The sequence below is a fragment of the Urocitellus parryii genome, chromosome 8, assembly GCF_045843805.1.
Source record: "Urocitellus parryii isolate mUroPar1 chromosome 8, mUroPar1.hap1, whole genome shotgun sequence".
NCBI lineage: Eukaryota > Metazoa > Chordata > Mammalia > Rodentia > Sciuridae > Urocitellus > Urocitellus parryii.
The window spans coordinates 26,005,678-26,027,534 of NC_135538.1; the positions used below are offsets into that span (position 1 = coordinate 26,005,678).

The 21,857-nt window shown below is 37.9% G+C and overlaps 1 protein-coding gene across 1 annotated transcript in view; it reads right to left on the reverse strand.

Annotated features, from left to right (window-relative positions):
- Window positions 1-655: 655 nt before the first annotated feature.
- Ect2l (epithelial cell transforming 2 like) overlaps window positions 656-21,857 on the reverse strand; it is a 71,346-nt gene continuing 50,144 nt past the window's right edge. The window contains exons 12-20 of the mRNA XM_026391905.2: window positions 16,920-17,006; window positions 15,129-15,343; window positions 14,086-14,233; window positions 12,852-12,925; window positions 12,600-12,756; window positions 11,440-11,505; window positions 9,903-9,991; window positions 2,185-2,357; window positions 656-783 (exon numbers count right to left, since the gene is read on the reverse strand). Of these exons, the coding sequence (XP_026247690.2) occupies window positions 656-783; window positions 2,185-2,357; window positions 9,903-9,991; window positions 11,440-11,505; window positions 12,600-12,756; window positions 12,852-12,925; window positions 14,086-14,233; window positions 15,129-15,343; window positions 16,920-17,006 (1,137 nt within the window). The remainder of the gene's footprint in view (window positions 784-2,184; window positions 2,358-9,902; window positions 9,992-11,439; window positions 11,506-12,599; window positions 12,757-12,851; window positions 12,926-14,085; window positions 14,234-15,128; window positions 15,344-16,919; window positions 17,007-21,857) is intronic.

A 21,857-nucleotide genomic window follows, 5' to 3' on the forward strand; every position in this document is an offset into this window, starting at 1 on the left:
AAAAATCTAGTGCTTTGTAATGGTACTTTTTTATGTTTGCTAGAGGATTACATTCATATTAAGGATGTAATTGACAAGTGTTTTAGAAAGTTGTCACTTATATTTCTTATGTATTTTTAATCAGTAATTGTTCTATGAAAATTTTAAAGATTGCAAATCAACAAATTAAGCTTTTTAGAATGGTCATTTAAACTTTTCATTCTAGTGTTTTTTCTTTAGATGATTAAAAAAAACTTTGCACAATATGCTTGCTCTCTTAGGACTCATTATATCAGTCAAATTATTTTAAATAATGTCCAGGAAAAATAACTACCAAAAGAAATGGTTCAAAATTTTAGACTGATTGTTCTTATGTTATACATGACTGTGTTATAAAAGCCTATTTTTTTTTTTTTTTGTGGGGGTGGTGGTACTGGGGATTGAATCCAGACCTTGTGCATGAGAGGCAAGCACTCTAAGCTATCCCCAGCCTCACAAAACTTTATTATAGATAATGAAGTTCAAAAGTTGGAAGGAACCTTGTGGTTCTCATCTTCTCATCATCCACAACAGATAATCATTCTGCTTCTTACTGATACCCTGGAACAAAAGAACAACATTGTCCGTCTTTGCCAGGGAGAATTGGCACCCCTGATGTTTTCTTCCAAGTCCAGTCTCACTTGTCCATACTGCTTTTGATCGCATTTTGGAGTACTGACAACCATAGGAATTTGTCATCCTCCACCTCAGTAGCACAAATCCATTCACATTTTGGACCTTGAAGAATAAATGCATTCTTGACATCTGTGAAAGCATTTGAGGTACACAAATTATTCTTTACAGTAACAAAAAGAGAAAATGTTTTAAATTTCAAGGACCAAGTCATCTTTAAGAATTCTTTGAAACCTAAAATTAAGGGTTCAACACAAACACAAGCCTAGTTTAGAATATAACTTCCTGAAATTAATGATTAAATATGTCATAATCTAAAATAATCTTTATAATTAGCAATTATTTGAAAGACTAAATGGTAGATGATGTGGTATTCTTTAATTCCTTAATCTCAGTCACTCCATAAAGAACTAGAATTGATAAAGATCTTTACTAATACTAATTAGACATGCTGAGAGCTAGACCTAGACAACTTTGTTATGAGGTGCCAGTGACAAAGCCAGGTACTGTACTTAATTCAGTGCCTGCCCACTGTTAGGTTACATAACAGTGTCAGAGTATAGCTGATTATCATGAAAGGAAATGAACTGAAGAAAAGAAACATGTTTCATACAGTAACCATGCACTATGATTATGGGTAGCTAACCCTTTTTACCTTCAGATACTTTCTAGGTAGAAATATTTATTCCTACACTTGGCATTCTTTTTTCCCTAAGGCTCAGATTTAGAATGGGGCTGAAGCTATTGAGAAATAGTTTTTTTTATTCAGGTTAATTTCTTCTCTAAGATCTTGATTCCTGCTTTAACATTAACTCCTCTCTTTACATTCATTGGAAAATATTGGAATGGGAGAGTTACATTTAAATTGGCCTAATAAGTATAGGAAAGAGATTGGTCCTTTTAAGCTTGAGAAGTAGAATGCAGGATGATAACTGAAAGTAGGCATAACAGGTTAAGTAAGATTTCTTTTTTGTGATTTCCACTGGAATTAGTATAGATAAAATATTCAAATTACTAAGCAGCCTATGCAATTTTGTTAATTCCTTTATAGAAAAACTCCCAACTTCAATGGGAATTTTAGGAAGAAAAGGTACAATACAAGTTTGTAATAGCTATGTAGTCCTAATAGAATAAAGAAGTAATAGAGGAAAATCTAAAGTAGTATTTTAAGTCTCTAACGTCTTCAGACATTACAGCATAGTGGTTAAGAACTCTAGCTCTGAACTCAAAACTCTCAAAAGAATTCAGGATGATGTGGGGTCTTGCCTCTCTTTGTGATTTTGAAAGCTCTGTTCCTGGTATCTAGGGGACTTGTCTGATAATGCCAACATTCCCTTTTTTTTTTTTTTTTTTTTGCTATTTTAGAGATAGATGAAAGTTTAACAAAATTCTAATGTTTAGGGAATTATTTGCAAGCTAGCAAATTGTAACTAACTCCAATCTTTTTCCTGCTAAAAGGAAAACAGTCCTTTTCTGTTTTAATAGTTGATGAACTTTATAAAGATATTTGCTCTTAAAGGAATAAATACATACACTTGGAATCTGGAATATCTTCTATCAGTAACCTGTGAAGGGCCACTGATGCAATGAACTGGTAGGTTGTTTTTGAAGTCCTTTCAAATGGAGTGTGAGATATGCCCCGGCTAGAAACAAGCAGTGCATCATTGAAGAGGAAGAAGCTGAGATCACGAATTTGTTCATAGAGCCTGTGTTAAAATGGAGATGGGGAGAGTTTTCATATATGCATATATGTGCTTTGTTAAACAGTTAAGCCTCTTTAATAAGTCCTAGATAAGACTTTGACCCCACTCCAGACTTTTCAAGTGCACATCACGTTCACAGTAAAATTTTCCTCCTGATGTGATTATTTCCCACTGTCTCTCTCAGACCAATATTGGGAACCATCAAGTTACTGGATGGAGTCGTTCATAATCAGTATGGGAAAAATAAACATTGAATTTTCGCTCCTTTGCGAAGAATCATATTATGGTTCTTTGTTTTGTTTTGAAATTATAGCTCCTTTTATTTTCTTCATTTTACAAAGCATGTAGTTTTTTAAATTTTTTATTCTAATTTGTTATGACAGCAGAATGCATTATAATTCATATTACACATATAGAACACAATTTTTCATATCTTTGGTTGTATGTAAAGTATATTCACACCATTCGTGACTTCATACATGTACTTAGAGTAATGATGTCCATCTCATTCCACCATCTTTTTTACCCTCATGCCCCCTCCCTTCCTGTCCCACCCCTTTGCCCTATCTAGAGTTCATCTAATCCTCCCATGCTCCCCCTCCCAAACCCTGCTATGAATCAGCCTCCTTATATCAGAAAACATTCGGCATTTGATTTTTTGGGATTGGCTAACTTCACTTGGCATTATCTTCTTCTTATGATTCTCTTTTTAAACTTGTTTAGTATTTTGTGCCAGGCATATTTGGGCAATGTGAGAGAAATAAGTTTTTGTTTTGTCTCTTAGGGAAACATGAGTGTGGCACAAGGTGTCTTTAAGTAGAGGGGAAAGAAACATTTAAATACTAGGTAGAAGTAAGTTTTTCTTTTTGATTGGAGAGAAATTGATCAGCATGCAAGGTAAAAGATAGTTCTTCATTTTTACTGGGGTTACTAACATGGTCAGCTGTAGGCATGTTTATCAAGAAGCAAAATTTGGTGTCCTTAACCAGTTATACTTTTTAAATTTTTTTTAATTGTAGGTGGACACAATACCTTTATTTTTATTTATGTATTTATTTTTATGTGGTGCTGAGGATTGAACCCAGTGTCTCACCCATGCTAGGCAAAAATTGTACCTCTGAGCCACAACACCATCCCCCAGTTATGCTCTTTGATTTCTGTTGTTGGAGCAGTTCATTGGTGGGTTTCACTGTGCTCTAGTGTGGGTTATCCTGTGAGAGTACACTAACAAGAGCATCATACTTGAGAGGAGCTCAGGGACCCAAACCACTCTCCATAGCTCCCATGCCCCTCCCATTCAGGAATGGCTACATGAAGAAAGCTAAATGTTTGGGGTTTTAAAATATATTTTTTTAATTGTAAATGGACACAATATTTTTATGTGGTGTTGAGATTCAAACCCACTACCTCACACATGCAAGGCAAATACTCTACCACTGAGCCACGACCTAGCCCAAAACCTAAATGTTTTAATAGAGAATATAATTATTTTATGACTGTCAAGCAACCCTTGGGAATTTAATGAAGGAAGTCAATTTGTGTATGCTTATTCAAGGGAAGTCTCATTCTTTATCTTCAGTATTAATTCCTAAATTGTCCATGTAGAGCATACATTTTTATAGAAATTTTTAAGTGACACCAGTCTTGCAGTTGGTTCTTATTTAATGTACAAATATTCTTTTTCTCCTCACTTTTTCCATTGTGCTGGCTCACTCCTCCCTCTACTCATGTGACCCAACTTTCCAACCCAATGCATATCCTTCAATTTCTCTGTATTGCTCAAGTAATCACACATGTATACACACATCTATTTACAGGGAAATTTCCATTATTTTACAAAAATGCCAATATTATTCCCCACTTTTTTTTCTTTTCTGCTTTTCTCAGCAATGAAAATCATTTTGATCTAACTGCTTAGTTTTAATTCATTCTTTTTTAATAGCTAAATAGTACTTAATGGTATGAATGGACTTATTTATTTCCACTACAGATGGACATTTTATCTTGTTTAGAAGCTTTGGTTCTCTTCCCCCTTGCCACCAACTAATTCCTAGTTCCTTTCACATAAACAAATTCCTTACATTTGCTGTTAATTTCTATCAGATAGGAATCCCAAGAGTATGGATTAGTCCCAAGATAGATTAGTCAAATGAGTTCTGTACTTGCATCAAAGAATTCCAGGTTCTCCATGACACCTGCATAAGACCAAATTTCTAGTAAGCTCCCTTTTGTTGCAGATTCTGCTGACCTACAAGGCCAGCCACAGTTTGAGAAGTAAGGCACTTAATTCATTTATTAGTTATAACCATATGTAAGAGCTGAGCAAAGGACTACATCCAGGAGTTAAAATTCCAGGGAATACTATAGGTTTCAGCTATTTGTACAGTATTAAGGAAGTATGAGGTTTGTGGGTGTGTGGATAGACAGAAACAGTAGTATTCCAGCTCCTTGAGCCAGCTATTCCTTTCAAACTTTTTCTTTCTGTCTTTGGTTATCCCAGCCACTCAGGAGGCTGAGGCAAGAAGAATCACGTTTCAGGCCAGCCTAGGCAATCTAGCAAAACCCTGTCTCATAATAACAGATAAAAAAAAAAAAAGGCTAGGGATGAGGCTCAGTGGAAAAGCCCTTTTGCATGAGACCCTGTGTTCAATCCCAGTACCCCATACAAAGTTTTATACATATTTAAATATATATAAAATTTTAATGTAGAAAAAGGTTTTCAAGAGCCATTTACTAAATTAAGCCCCTCAAACTCTCCAACAATTTTTATCCATCGACAAAAAGCACCAAAAGGTTTTTTAAAAGTTTTAATAACTTTTAAATATGCAAAAGCAAATAATTTGACCTTTAATATCAACCTAATGGAGCAAATAGAGTGGAAATTATGGATCCTATGGAATGTTTCAGAATGCTACCAATGCTTACACTCAGAATCAACTCCAAGTTTAAGGGATTTGCTTTTTCCCTGAATTTTGACAGGATTTCTTTGCTCATCTATAAATAATGAATGACTCAGGAAAATGGAACACAGTTACTCTAGTGTAAATTCTTAACTCCATTCTAGAAGTGCTGTGTTATTATTGCATTAACTAGACCACACTGGAAGACATAAAGTACCTAACTCCTATAATACATAAAACTTTAAAAGAAATTTTCAGGATGAAAGCTTTAGCAGGAATGGACAACAGCTTCTACCCTGAGCTGATCTGAGCAGAACAGTTGACATCTAGCATCTGTACCACCGACTGGGGGATCACAATAGCTCTTGGGTCCCTAGAGTAGGACTCTTCAGAACCAAGAGTCTAATGTCTGCAAGAAGTCTGGGTGTTTCCCTTTCTCCAATGCATAGTTGCCCTGGTAAATAACCACACTTAAAAAGATTAGCAAACTTAAAATCACATATATAAAGATTGGCGTTTCTGAAAAAAAAAGTTATAAGAGTTCCAAGATACATAATACACTATAAAAGCTAAATATAATCTAAAACTAGTTTATGTCCATAATGGAAAAAATATCTTCTGAAATTCCTAGCACTTCATATGACTATGACTTCCATCTCTATTCCAGAGGAAGTTTTTTGTTTAGAATGCAAACATTTACCCATTCTTTCAGTGTCAATTATTTGTTTAGTACTTGCTGCTACGTTGGTAAGTTTATTATGAGGAAGGCTCAGTTCATCTTTCCACCTGCCTATGATCTGTGGAGACAGCCTGTGCATTGAGAGACTAGGTTGTGAATTCCTGACCAGCCTTTAATAGTTCTGTGACCTCAGGCAGCTTATTAAAGTTGGATTCTCCAGGATCCTGTCCTACCTGCCTCACCAAGAGATTGTAATGAATTTATCAAGTAGAATAGTTAAATACATGGTAAACTATAAAACCTTATATTCCTGTCAGTGTTATACCTATAAGCATAATGTATTTGCTTTAAGTAAAAATCTCTGATGGAAATCATGGGAATGGCAATTCTTTTTATCTTTATGTGATTTTCTAAAATGACAGAAAACAAGGTTGCAGGCTAAATATTGTGCAATATTTTAGAATATAAGCCTGTTTGCAGTTATTTAATTTCAAATGTTAATGTGAAGTTACATGTTTATTGGAAAATAGTATAAATGTAATCAGAAAAAGTGCCTACTTGAATATAAATGTACCACACAGAGTGTAAAATAATTTAGTATTATCTTTATCTCCTTAAATGTACTCTCATCTCTTGTCCAAGACAAGTCTAAATTCTAGTAATCAAGACTTCCAGTTTCCAAATGACATGTAAAGGGCTTGGAAGTTGTCTTTCCTAACCTCATAACAAAAAATAAATGGGAAAAAACCCTCAGAATTGACAACTCTTCTCAGATCTACCAGAGAACTGAGGTCACAGAGTTAACCACCACCCCAAAAGCTGGATAGACCAATACAATCTTAAACCAACTACCGGTAGAGCCAGTATCAAACACTTAAAGGCTCATCGACTAACTACAGGAGATTGAGTGTGAAGAGAAAAGAGAGGGAGAAAACATCAGGGGTTCCCACACTGGTCTGAGTTTTACCCACAGGTTCTTATGATGAAGGACAGAGAAAAATCCCCTTATTCTTCCCCAGAGCAGATGAAAAGTAGCCATTTTGAAATATGTCCAGAGAGTTCTGGTCTCCTTAACCAAGCCTGCCCCCAAGGAGAACTTTTAACAGAACTTAACTAACTTGGGTTTTACCAAAATCTAACCATTGCAGGAAAAGGAGAGTATCTAACTCCAGCCCTCTCTATCCTTCACGCCTCATCTTAGTGTTGAAAAAATGCTGAGAAGCACTTTCGAAGGTCACATCTCAGGCAATAGGCTCATTAAAAGACTGAACACTGGTCATAGAAGTGCAGAATGCTTCCCCTTCCCTCACTTTACTACCATATCAATAGTACCCTCTATAATACAGCTGACAGAACCGCAAGGGTCAGACCCTATTTAGATCTTCCAGGAAATCCAAAAACAATAGGAGAGACCAAAACAAGGACACTAGGGAAAATTGCAAACTCTGACCTCAACCCAGTAAACACAGCCTACCTCCTCGCCAAATAAACTAAAACCTCACACTAAAAAGGCCTATTTAGCCCAGTTCCTTTTGCTGATACTTTGTGTCTGTCCTTTAACAAAACATTATAAGGCATCCTAAGAGGCCAAAAACAGATTGAAAAAAGGCCAAGTATCAGAACTAGGCTCAGAGAAGGTAGAGATATTGAAATTTTTAAACTATGATTAATATATTAAGGGATCTAATAGAAGTAGACCACATGGAAGAAGAGAGGGGTCATGTAAACAGAAAATTTTAAAATAAAGTTAAAAAGAAATATTAAAAATAAAATCATAAATGAAGAATGCCTTTCTTTAGTGGGCTCATCAGTAGACTGGACACAGATGAGTTAAGAATTAGTATATTTGAAGATATGTCAATAGAAACATTCCAAACGGAAAAAGAAAAAAAAACAGATTGGAGAAGAAAGGAACAGAATATCCAAGTAATGAGTACATTTCAAAACACATGTGTGTAATGGGAATAGTAAATGCAGATGAGAATGGAACAAGAAATATTTGGAGTAATAATGGCTGAAATTTCCAAAATTATTGACAGCAAAACACAAGCCCAGGAAGCTCAGAGAATACTAAGCAGAATAAATACCAAAAAATCTATATCTACATATAATACACTCTTAACTTCATAAAACAAAGAGAAAACCTTGAAAGAATCCAAAGAACAACAAAACACCTATTTATAGAGGAACAAGGATAATGATTACTTTATACTTCTCTTTGGAATTATTCCATCATGAAGTGAATGGAGTGAAATAAGTATAAAAAAAAATCTCCAACCTAGAATTACATAACCTGCAAAATTTTCCTTCAAACATGAAGTAGAAGTAAGAATTTCTCAAACCAAAATTGAGGCAATTAATTGCCAGTAGACCTGCTTTGCAAGAAATGTTAAAGGAGGTTCTGCAGATAGAAGGAAAACAATACAGAAACTTGGAAAGGAAGTGCTCAAGAAGGAACACATGAAGGTCAAATAATAACCCAAACTGGAACAATTCCTGGCATGTGTCCTACCACAGCAGTTTAGAATTGCTGCTTTAGGCTCTAGTTTCTATCATTGTAGCTCTTTGCTAGTGTCACTAGCCAAAAACAGCACAAAAGAAACAAAAATACTGTGATAATGAGACACTACTGTATAATTTGATTTTCACTAATGATCTGCTCAAGGTGGAAATAGAGGTAAATATTTCTTCCATCTACACCAGGGCTGTATGCTTTTGGAAAATTGTTGCTGAAATATTCATTGAAAGAAATCAGTTTTTTACCTTTATTGCAATGGGATCATTTGGTCACTTGGGTCTTCTTTCAATAGAAAAGTGACCATCCTTGAGAAGTTCTGCTTAATTATGTGCTAGGTCATTATCTTTGCTATTAATACTGGAAAATAGTTTTTTAAATATATTTTTAGTTATCAATGGACCTTTAATTTATTTATTTATATGTGGTGCTGAGAATCCAACCCAGTGCCTCACACATGCTAGGCAAGCACTCTACCACTGAGCTCAGTTTGATAGTTTTCTAAAGCAGAGATAAACAAACTATAGACCACTACCTGTTTTTGTAAATAACGATTTATTGGAACAAAGCCATACATATCCATTTATATATTGTTTATGAATAGCATACATTTTTTGTATTATATCATTTATGTTAGGGTTTTTTGCAACAATGACAAAGGTAGGTCATTGCCACAGAGATCATTTGGCCAGCAAATCCTAAATATTTACTCTCTGAACCTTTACAGGAAAGAACTTGTCCATCTTGTTCTAAAGGAGGAATGGAACACTAATTTATGGACATTGGCATTCTTGCACTACTCTGAGCACTGTGCAAACCACATGTGGTGAAGTTGTTGTTGTTGTTGTTATTTTGGTACTAGGGATTGAACCCCTGGGCACTCAACCACTGAGCCACATCCCTAGCCCTTTTTTGTATTTTATTTAGAGATAGGGTCTCACTGAATTGCCTATAGTCTCGCTAAGTTGCTAAGGCTGGCTTTGAACTCGAGATCCTCCTTCCTCAAGCCACTGGGATCACAGGTGTGTGCCACTGCACTCTGCTAGATGAAGTCATTTTTAATACCAGCCTCAACAACTATCTGAGGATAATAAGATGTTCCCCTCTTTTGTATGGTTGAGCAGATGATTGGTGCACAATCCATAATACTTGAATCTTCTCTCAATAGGAAAGTAACCAACCTCTAGAAGTTCTGCTTCTATGGAGTTTGTGGTCTTGGTAGAGACAATTTATTTTCTCCCATCTGTCCAAGAACTGCATAGAACTTATGCAAGGTAACAGAGTACCTTGCACTACATCAGAGGGGGTGTATGTAGCTTCTTTGTTCAATGCAAAGATTTATCACACACCTATAGTATGTCAGGCACAGTAACTGAAGGCCACAGATGCGAAATGAATAACAGCCACCAGCACTTATGGTCTTCACAGCCTTAGGGGAATTAACTGCTGCTTACCTTAAAGAGAAACTTATCTCCTCATCACAGCAGTGGAGTTGGACTACATCTTGGACCCTAATCAGGTATCTGTTTATTTCAAATAGAGTCTATAAAGTCAAAAAATTAGAAGCATGTATAAACATTTTAAAACAAATATCATCACTGCAGAACCATTTTATATACCAGAACATGAAGTGTTGACTAGAACTTGGTTCAGTTTTGAAAAAGTGAATATTTTCATTGTTTATAAAACAGGCTTTCCTTAGAAAGACCACAATTGACAATAAAAACTTATTTGGGGATGTTGTCAAAGTTTTCAAACTACCAAAATTGGGCTGGGATTGTGGCTCATCGGTAGAGTGCTTGCCTAGCATAGGCGGGACCCGGGTTCGATCCTCAGCACCACATAAAAATAAAGGCATTTTGTTGTGTCCATCTACACCTAAAAAAAACCAAAACAAAAAAAAACTACCAAAATTATTTTTGTAAACAATTTTATAGTATCAAAAACAAAGTGAAGGAGGGAGATTAAAAGGAAATTAGTGGTAGATCATTTGCCTCACATGCTTGAGGAACTGGGTTCAATCCTCAACACCACATAAAAATAAATAAAATAAAGATATTGTGTCCATCTTTAAAATATCTTTTAAAAAAAGAAAAGAATAGGAGGCAAATGAAATGCTACAAATTAAGATTTCAGGCCTTTGTATTGATCTCTTGATCATGAGAATAATATCTTGGTATGTACAGTGAGTCAGAGATGAAGTTCTAGAGACTCTCTGACTTGCAAAAATTTGGGCTTTTGCTGTTCAACCAACTCTTTTCTTTCCATGCAGATTGAAATAATGACAAAAACTCTATCTAGCTCCCCCTGTTTGACCAAATAAAAATCATTTCTTCAATCCACTGATACTTCAACATAATTCACATAGGGAGCTCCTACTGAATGCCAGACACGGGAAGACAAGTGAATCAGTTCACACATGGTGGCTCTCCCAGCTGTATAAAAAGAGGGTCTCGGTAACATGTGTCAGGGATGGTCCAGGGCTGTGAAAGAAGGAAACAGCTCACAGCTGGAAATGTTAGGGAAACTGCATGGAGAAGAGAATGATTGATCCTGGTTTTTAAAGGATGAATAGCATTTATCCAGTAGACTAGGAAAGGAAGGCAATTTCAAAGAAGAGTTTGTACAAAGAACAAATGCAAGTCAAATGAAGAAAGGCTACACTACCAGAGAATGGCAAGTACATTTGTGGTGTGATCCTTAGTAGGTAAGAGAAGATAGGAGGACAAGTTGATAGTCAAGAGGTAACAGCTAACCACAAATAAGGACCCAAGACTGCAGAAAAGTGGTGGGATAGGGCCAAGGTCACGTGTGCCTCTTCTCATGGAGCATGGCTGCAGATAAGGAAGATGTGAAATGTGAGAGGTTGCAGTGAGCCCCAGCAGCAGCAGATGTTCCATACATTAGCTACAGTGGGATCTTTATGTCTTCTGCCAAAGATGAGATTATACTCATGAGCAAAGAATACAGAAAGTACATCAGAATACTTACAGGGCACCCCCAGATGATTCTCTGTATGTCTGACAGCTGCTCCTTCATTCTGATGTTTTCTTTCATCTAGAAAACAAACTGATTTTAGACCAACTAAAATTGGGACATTTTTAATCCTAAAAGAAATGGATTAAAATATTTTTGTGGCACTTGGTGCATGGTTTGATACTTTACTACAATAAAAACTTCAATTTTCTGTACCTGCTGTTTTAAAACAAGTGTTTTATTTTTTAAACAAATTTTAATATGTAGTTGGACACAATGCCTTTATTTTATTTATTTGTTTTTATGTGGTGCTGAGGATCGAACCCAGGGCCTCACATGCTAGGTGAGTGCTCTATCACTGAACCACAACCCCAGCCTCATAAAACAGTGTTTTAAAAGGTAAGTAACAGGGGCTGGGGATGTGGCTCAAGCGGTAGCACGCTCGCCTGGCATGCGTGCGACCCGGGTTCGATCCTCAGCACCACATACCAACAAAGATGTTGTGTCTGCCGAGAACCAAAAAATAAATATTAAAAATTCTCTCTCTCTCTCTCTCCTCTCTCACTCTCTCTTAAAAAATAAATAAATAAATGTTTAAAAAAAAAAAAACAACTGGCACATTAAGGAGCAAGCTCAAGGATTAAACTTTCTCTCTAAAAAAAAAAAAAAAGGTAAGTAACATTACTATTTATGAAAGCATCCTCAGGGCTTTGATATGGTAACAGGAGTAACAGGTTATATTCAGCCCAGATTCCTATGTGCCTACCACATGTGCCTATGTGGTAGGCACAATCGATGATGATGTCTTTCAGATTGATTTCTGTACTTACTGAAGCAGGAAAACTAATTAATACCTTAAAAAGTAATTTCAGAATCAAAGGATTATACACATCATTCTTTCTTTTTGTTATCAAGAAAATAAAAATTTCAAACTTTCATTTTAGTAAAGGTTTTATTGTCATTGTACAGCTCTCTGAAAACATTCTATTCCATGTTGCTTGGGTTAGGATTGATGCCCTTAGTGTTCAAAACCATTGAATACAAATATCTATTTAGTATTTGAAAGAACCAAAGACTACAAGAACACCACAGAAGAGAAGATATCTCAGGATCTTTGAGAGTGCCACAAAAGCATTGTGACATTTGTGAAAGACAGATGCTTATCAGCAACGAACCTGATCTATATAACCTTTGTATTTTTTGATTTGGCCAATTGCAGTAGTCAGGTCCCCACGGTCAACGTGTTCCGCAGCAGTATGAAGCCTCAGAGCATAGAGAAGATTCACGTATTCGTCAAATCTCCGAGATGGGAACAAAAGCAGCTCCTGCAGGCTGTATGAGGCACAGAGAAGGGAGCCTGGTCTCTGCTTGAAAATTGAGGAGTACCCTGTCCTTGGGACCCAACTGTGCTCTCCCTTGGAACGCACCTCAGCATTTTAGTAACAGTGCTCTTATCATGCCTCTTCAGGAAAGCTCGGAATGCTGGTGTCATTTCTCTGCACTAGAAGGGAACAATTGTCAAAACCTTTCTGTATAAGACAGCTTCAAAGCCTTCTGTTCCACCTGGTGAGTGACGACCTATGGAACACTCCAAGCAGGACAACATCTCCATCTATTCCAAGTACTAAAGGCACCCCCAGTGTCTCCTAATATATTAAGCAGAGTATCTTAATAATATCATAGATCTAGCCCTAGCCATTGAACTTACTCAATAAGACAAATAATAATAGACTTTTCAATGGGCCTGGATTAGAAAGAGAATAAATCGACATTGTCAAGTTAACTTCTTTCACCTTTAGCTTTCTCATCTGTAAAATGGATCTCACACCTAATTTAGGATGAGAGGGATAATTCTATCAATAAAGTACCTGTCATGCAGTAGAGGTTATTTTATTGTAGTAAGAACTTGATTAGTAATAATAGTCACTTTTAATACTGCTATTAATCATGTTTTCATAATATTAAAAAGCATTCCACTATATTTAATATATGTTTTTAGATGTATTAATTCATCTCCATTATGCAGCCATGAACTTACCTCCTTCCACTCAGTAGGTACATGTCTAAATGATGTCAGCAGTGCTAATTTCTAAAAATTCTGATTTCGATAATTATAGCTAACAATTATTGAATATATACATATACACTATGCTAGTGGAGCAGGTCTCATTATTAAACATAACCAACTATAAAAATTCTGGCACCAGTTTGTTTCTGGTAACATGTGTCTCTGCTCCAATTCTTGTCCTCAAGATCAGATCTATGGATCAGATCTATGAAATTGCCTTATTCAAGTGCACTTTTGTCCAAAGAGCTGAACTCATCCGAGCCATATGGGATTGGGCTGGAGAGTAGAATCAAAGCTCACAGTCTTTCTTCTATCTAATTGTAACTGTAACTGAGCCACAGGGAGCCAGGTAAGATGTAATGGGCAGTGTGTATGAGGATTAGTCCAGTTCAACCTAGATAATGCTGTGTGTAAAGCACTGTCCTAGCTCTTTGTCAGAGTCCCTGTCCTCAGAGAGCTCACAGGACAGAAGAGAAGACCTAGGAGAGAAAGGCAGAGAAGCAGCCCTTCTTGTTAACTCTGGTCCTTTGGATTGCATTCAGTGCAAGCATAGGAGGTCTAATCAAAGGATGGATGACAAGTCAACCATTTACCTTCTTGATGGTTTTCAGAACAACAGGGTAATTATTGAAGAAATTGGTGTATGTGTTCAACTGGCCTCCAAACTTTATGAATATTTCCCCCACACAGTGGGCTGAGCTCCATTCCTGTAGTCTGTCTCTTAGGTTATCTAGAAACTGCCTGCAATATGGGGAAAATGTAATTGTGAATATAAGCCCATGATAGCTTGCAGACTTAATTGTTGCTAGTGTAGACTTTTGCAGCCTAGTATTGTATGACGGTACTTGATTTTGATCAAGAACTTTTTTCTTAACATAGAGCAATGGAGATTTGATGGAACAGAAGTAGGGGTAAGGGTGTAAGGAAGTAGGCAGGCTGTGGAAGATCCCCCTCTTTGTCCTAATTCCTGGAGTCAGAACCCAGGCTAGCTTCAATACAGCTGCCCCTGAATGTCCCACCTTCAAGGAACAACAACAGCTTAGACAGCTCCAACTCTAAGCACCATATGTCCCTGGGCCTCTAAGGTAGTCTTTCCCAGCTGTCCCAGGTCTTGAAAACTGGCAGAGGCCTAGCCAACCTCTTCATTTCATGGCAGCAGGGGCCTATAGAGGGTGGACAACTGGTCCCAAGTTACCTAAAGAGTCACTGTCAGAGCAGCATATACTCAATTTTCTTACTTTACAACAGGTAGAGTGACTGTTCTCTCTCAGGTTATATACATGAAGCACATGTTATTAAACTGATCTGTCTTGGGATTTCTGGGTAAAGTTCCCTATTATGTTGAGCCTGTTCTTCTGCTCCTCTCTCCCTGATCTATTAAGACTTGATGATTAAGAATGACTCCACCCAGCTCTCTTTCTGGTTGTCTTTTATGCAAATATTCTCCTGATACAGAAAGCCCCAGCACTGGACTCTATCTTTGCACCTAGCCTGGACCCGGGGAGGAATGATCACTTCCAATTGCAGCCCAGAGAGTGACGTGCTGAGGAGCCCTCCCCTCTGCAAGATGATCATTGTACCCAGGAGGAGCAGAGAAAGAGGTTCTGTACAGCTCTTGAGACAAAATGTGATTTACCTGTTGAGATTTAAAATCTGCAGAATATCAGAGAAAATTATCTGTATGTTTGCAGCACTCAGAATCGCTCTGTTTGATGCCAGTGCTGCTCTCAGTGGTCTCACATAAACATCCCGCACAATTTCCAGCATCTGCACATACTTTCTCTCGCTCTGTAAGAGTTCCCTGGCAGCACTAGTTCGCTTATCTGCTGAGTCTCTCTGCAGCTTTCTCTCCTGCAGAAAGGCATTAAGAACTCATAGGAAAAGCATCATGACTCCAGCCCTCAAGAAGCCCTAGGAAGGGGCCAACACTAAGAACAATGAGCATCCTAATTGTTTCTGTGGAGTGGTTTAAGATTGAGAGACTACACTGTTTAATGAACTAAGGAAAGTACAAGGAACCATGGGGTTTGTCGGAGTCCAATTTGACAGACAAATCTTCTCAGTTGCACCTAGAGGCTGAAGCTGCAGCAGATGGGAGGTGTCTCCTAAAAAAGGGAAACTGCTCTTCTCCAGAGGGAGTACTGTTCTCACAGGGCAAGAGCACTTCCTCAGCTGGCAGATGCCACTGGGCTTCACCACATCCCACTACTAAAGCAGTGTAGGTTTCCCTGTTCTTTCAGCTTCCACTTTCCATTGCTTTATTAAGCATACAGTAACTAGGGTATATACACACAAGCTTCCTCCTCCTCCTCCTTCCCCCTACTCTCCTCTTCCTAATCCTCTTTTTTAATTTGAATTTTTTTGTTTGTTTTAATTAATTATACATGACAGTAGAATGCCTTTATGCATTTTGATATACATAGATGGTATATAATTTCTCTCCTCTCTTTTACTAAATGGGAAAAGGTATGTTTTGATTGACATCAAGTAGAGATGGACAAAGCCTTAAACATTACATTGATTACAGTCAACATATGAAGTCAAACCACAAGTTGGTGGATCAGTTAGAAACTGTTTATTTCCATTTATCCATTTCTTTAAATGATATCTGTGATGATTTGGATATGAGGTATCCCCAAAAAGTTTGTGTGTGAGACAAGGCAAGAATGTTCAGAGGTGGGACTGGGGATATAGCTCAGTTGGTAGAGTGCTTGCCTTGCATGCACAAGGCCCTGGATTCAATCCCCGGCACCACACACACACACACACACACACACACACACACACAAAGTTCAGAGATAAATGATTGGATTATGAGAGTTCTGACCTAATCAGTAGATTGATTAACTGGTGGTAACTTTAAGCAGGGAGGGTGTGGCTGGAGGTCACTGGGAGCATGCCTTTGGAATTAGTATTTTGTCCCTGATGAGTAGAGTCTTATCTCTGCTTTTGGTTGCCATGTTCTGAGCTGCTTTCCTCTACCATTACCTTCTGCCATGATGTTCTGCCTCACCCGCCAACCAAGAGCTATAGAGTAGGCCAACTAGGGACCTGAACTTCTGAAACTGTGAACCAAAATGAAGTTTTCCTCCTCTAAGTTATTTTTGTCAGGTCTTTTGGTCACAGTGATGCAAAGCTGACTAAAAGAACCTCTAGTATTGGAAAATCATGGCGGCACATACAGATTGATTTTCTTTAAAGATGTTCTGCTTTCTTTTTTTGGCTCAACTTCTTTTCAGTGCAGGGCTTAATTAAGGGGAGGAAAAATTTACCAGCTGGATTCCCCTCAATTATACTTAGTGTTTTTTTCTTTACTTCATGAGGGAAATGTTCAAGGACAACAAAGGACTAACCAGAATAAAGACTGAAGCTTCATTGTCAGGAGTAAAACAAATGGGAAATTCACATTATGTTATTACTGACTTACCAGCTTAAGGAGCACCTCAAAATCCAGATCACTTTTGTTGAGACTTGATTCTGTGTCCTGAGAGTTGTCTTCTATAATGTTTCTTTCCTGAAGAATAAATGGAACTTGATTATTTGGAGGTGAGCCTTGGGATCTCTGGAAAGGCAGTACTCTGCTCTAAGAGACATTGGGAAGCTATCTGCCCTAACCACGATTCCCTAGTGAGAGCCTGACAAATGTATTGCCTCTCTTAATTTAAAATTTGTGTTTGAAAAAACATATACCCTTTAGCTTCCTTTCAATGAGTTTCTACTTGGGAAACTAAAGTCACTGAACCTCATTCCCCCAGAAAGTAGTGGGGGTGTTTTGTCCTGAATTCAGGGGCTCCTTTCTGGCATAGAGAATTGCACATATCTTGGGCAACAGGCTTCTGCTTCAGTGCTGCTGTCACTTCACAGTAGGGGATAAGTAGGTTAGCTCACTTTTAAGATGCCAGAAGGAAAATAACACAACACTTTATAAAATTCACCCTTTTTTTCAACTAATGCAAACGTGTCATAAACAATTTGCATCCCCTTTCCAGACTTGTCCATTTCCACATTTAAATATGGCTTAATTCTTTCTTCACTTTTCCTTGTCAATTGTTCTTCTTGTGACCTCCTTACAAATTAGCACATTAAATTTACCCTCCCCCACATGCCTGCAGCATCCCAGGGCTCATTCTAGCTAAGAAACCAGTGGACCTGTATTTAATTTGAGAAATAATCATGACAAATGGTTATTATTGTTGTCCTTCCTAGTCAAAAATAAACGTACCAGGGCTGACCCTGCTAATGTCCAGGCAAGAAAAACATCAATTTGTTCCCAAGTTGCTTTTGTCTTACTCAGGCAAAAGTGAATTTTTATTTCATAGCTACAGGGTTCTTTATGGCAGCCTGAATTCTTTGTGAGGGAACCCTGGTCCCTGGACTGCAGCCACCAGCTCTCTTCTTATTTTGCATGATATGCCACCTGAACCTGGCACTTGTCTACTCAGAGAGTCTTTCAGTCATTTCCTTTGTCCTCCCCATGTGTGGTGACCTGTGCCAGTCTGGTACGTATTTACACTTTCACTGGGGGATTATGCCCCCACCACCACCCTGTGTGCACAGTGAGGCTTTGTTCCACTTCTGGCTCAGCAGCAGCTATTTTTCTTTAAATATAAATTGTTCTTTGAGGATAGGGAAATGATTTGGTGTAGTAATTTTGTTTAAACCAAAAATAACAACTTCTCTCATTTTATATTTTAAGTTATAATTATTAGGAATTTTAGAGTCTATTTTTAAAATGAATATGCTACCCCTTATTTTGTTTTTTAGGGATGAATTCAGAGGCAGTAGCAGAGGCAACCAACTTTGCAAATATATAAGAAAGTCATTATTTTGTGTTGGTGGGCCTTTTCCTCGGCTCTCTCCAGGACCTATAGGACTACCATAAGAAATAAGCTCACAGGGCTGGGCCTCCATCATATGACAGTAATTTTCCTCTAGGATAGAGTGCAAGCAGGCAGTGTGTTTTCCAGTCATTCTAGACTTGGCTAATGCTTTTCCAAGAAGACACTCTGCTGCCTGCACCAGGGACCAGAAATAGTTGTGGAAATGACAGGTAGAGCTCAGGAATAACTATGATTCTGGCTTCATGACCATCACCAAGGTTGCATCGTTTAGGGTAAACACCACAGGCCCAGAAGAACCAGAAGTAACTGCTGATTGGACATCAAGATAATAATGGATAGATGGATGGATAGGTGGATATATAAATAGAGAGATGGATAGATAGATAATAGGTTGGTAACAGAATAGATAGGTGAGCTAGGAAGATGATAGGTAGATAGAGAGGGAATAAAGAAAGGAGGGAAAGAAAAAGATATATGGAGTCCTGAATTTGACAGACAGCCCTCTTACACAGGACTTAGGGGAGGTTCTTGAACAAACAATCATCTTAGAGAAGCTACTATTTCTACTCCTATGGCTGAAAGTTTGGGTGCTCTTTGGTAAAAAGAGCCAGGTTTAAAAGCACACCCCAAGATGTAAAGAAAGTCAGATTCTCTATTTTAACCTAAGTCAGCACTTATGTTTAAATTGGGTTTTTCCCCCTCTAAAGAGTGCCCAAGTTTATTTCATAAACCTGTGAACAACATATTAAATGTTAAATAATAAAAACAAAATGAGAATCCAACACATATTATTTCTAACTTGACATTAAAAAAAGAAAAGCTATTAAAGAGATTCTCAGGTGTCAGGGTGATCCTTGTTGATGCAGTTTTATTACAGGCAGATGACATAAGGACAGTAACCTGATTTCCAGCAACAGGCAGCTCTAAGCCCACACTTCATGCATTATTTTATTAACATGACTAGATGTTTCAGTCAACAGTAGGTTGACAAGACTTGACTCCAGGGTGGATTTTATTTGGCAGAAGAAATTTAAGAAAGATCAAGGAGGAAAGCATCTTTGAAAGGAATTGTTCTGGTGACCATTGCTGTAGGTGTAGAGATTCCACAAGTAGTTCTCCCAGTAGTTAGGTCTTTAACATGTAAAAGTGACACTTCAGAGGAGGAAGCATGGACAGATTTGTCCCTACTGCTTTCTTCAAGTTTGCCTGCTTCATAGGCAGGTATTATTGGGTTGGTAGCGGGTACAAGAAACTCCAATAAAGTTTCCAGGGAGTCAGGATCACCCAAGTCTCATAAGGACTTTGAGAGAATTTGAAACCTGTGTGATACAGTCACATGTGGATCATGTGAACGGAGGCAAAATGAGTAGGATTATTTTTAAATGGCTTTCCCAGGCTGAAAGATAGATACAGACTAAACACACACCCAAATCTCAGAGAGGTGGCTGCCCTGACAAGGCAAAAGCAGCAGCCTCTGAGAAGTGGAAAAGGGGGTGTGCATGAATGGTCCGCCCTGGTGTGTCTCCCAGCCTGCACATTCTGTTAACCACCACCACTTACCATCTGCTGTGCTGCTGTCAGCCACTCACAGAGACTGTGTCTCATTGAGCTCTCTATTCCCAGAATCTAGCATGGCACCTAGCAAATGGATAGCTGCTGTAATTATTAGGAAACTGAACTGAAAAGAAGGGAGTTGTTCTCTGCCTAAGAAGTGGTCTAGGAGTGTTTCCTGAAAAAAACATACTTAGCCTGGGCAGTGGGCCAGCAGAGGTCCATCCTAAGAAGAGTTTAGAGATCCTGCAATATGTTTATTTATGACTCCTCTCAGGGAGATGATTGGGTTTGGGAAGAATAAGGAATTTGGTGGGGAACAGAGGTGACTCAATCTCAGTTGGGTGGGTTTTAATAATTGAAATCTTTTGTTTTGCTAAGTCAGTCCAGGGCACCTTAGCAAGAGGGGATACTTCCCTGCAATCCTCCATGTCTGCTGGCACTAAGCTATCCTTGAACAAAGCACTGACAAATACTTTCAGAATATTGGGTTAATAAAGCAACAGATGAGATTCACCTACTAGGGAAACCCTCACATCTATTCCTACTAACAGTCTAAATGGCAAGTTTGAGTTGTGGGACTTAGGCCTTCAGATACCAAAGATGGGTGACTTTTCTTTGAACATAAAAATGGTTCTAATATAACCTTTTCCCCTATCTAGAAATCAGCTCTGTGAATGACAATATGATTCTCAGTGTTTCCCCGAATCCTGATTATTTCATGTAACAAAGAATGTGTGGATTTTGAGCTCAGTACTGCCAAATGTATTTTTTTTCCCTGAAGAGCTAGCTTTAAACCTAAATTTTTTTTCTTTTATAAATATGAATCTCAACATAAGAAAAAAATTCTCTGGCTCCCCCCAAAAAAACAAAAGTTTAAATGAAAAAAAAAATCAAGTTATCTTAGGACCCAACAACAGAATAAGCAACAAGATAAAATGCAAATTTCCAATTTTTTTATTGTACTTTTCTCCCACAACCAAGTATTGTTACTCAAGCAGTTGAAATGGCTTAAATGTTACTCATGCTACAGAACAACAAAATGCCTTTTTTTAAAAACAGTCCATGAAAAATGAAGTTCTGAGGAGAAATGACAAGTTGAAAGTTTTCCAGGAAAAGCTAGCATTATTACTTACTAATTTCTTCCCCTCATGTGCCTAAAACTACAGTAAACAATGGCATCAAGATGCAACTTTACCTTTGTGAACAAATCAAGTGTTTCTTTTAGGTCACATTTTGTCAGAATAACATTTCCTTCATCTTTGCTCTTTTTACTACATTTCTTCAGCAGAAAACATGCCAAAAATTCCAGAGGCCTGTCCTGAAAAATGCCCCCCCCCAAAAATACAATTTAAAGCATTCATCTGAAATATGGGTAATCAAGGGTATAGCAGAAAAGAGAACACTTTTAGCCAAGTTTTCAGATTTCTACCTAATTAATGTATATATCCAGAAAATAATAACTCTTATAGTGGGCAAATGGGACTTTCTAATTAATTTCATTCCAGCTATAATTATATGCTCCTTGTTTTTGGCTTTTTGTCACAATATGATTAGCAGGTCAACGTCTTATGCAATAGTCTTTCAAGATCTTCAGACCCAAAGTCGTCCACACCAACCCCTTGGCCAAAAGAGGACAGGGAGCAGGAGGGATCCTGCTGTCTCTCAGGGAAGAAGGTTGGCCTGGGAGAGAGGCCGCAGCGGCAGGGTGGCTAGGAAACACACCCTGAGGCTCCGCTCTCACACTATGGGCTTTCGCACCCTCAAAATTATATCATACATAATTCTTTTTTAAGTAATTAGTGGCAATAAGTTTTCTGAACCTACACCAAACATGTTTAGCAATTCTTTGGTGTTTGAGAGAAAGTGCAGTATCTTTCCAGGCCTCCAGGGTCAGCTCTGTGAACATCCCTGCTCATTTTAGCAACAGAGCTCACCAGGGTCTTAACTCACTGGGCTGGTGCACCTTGACT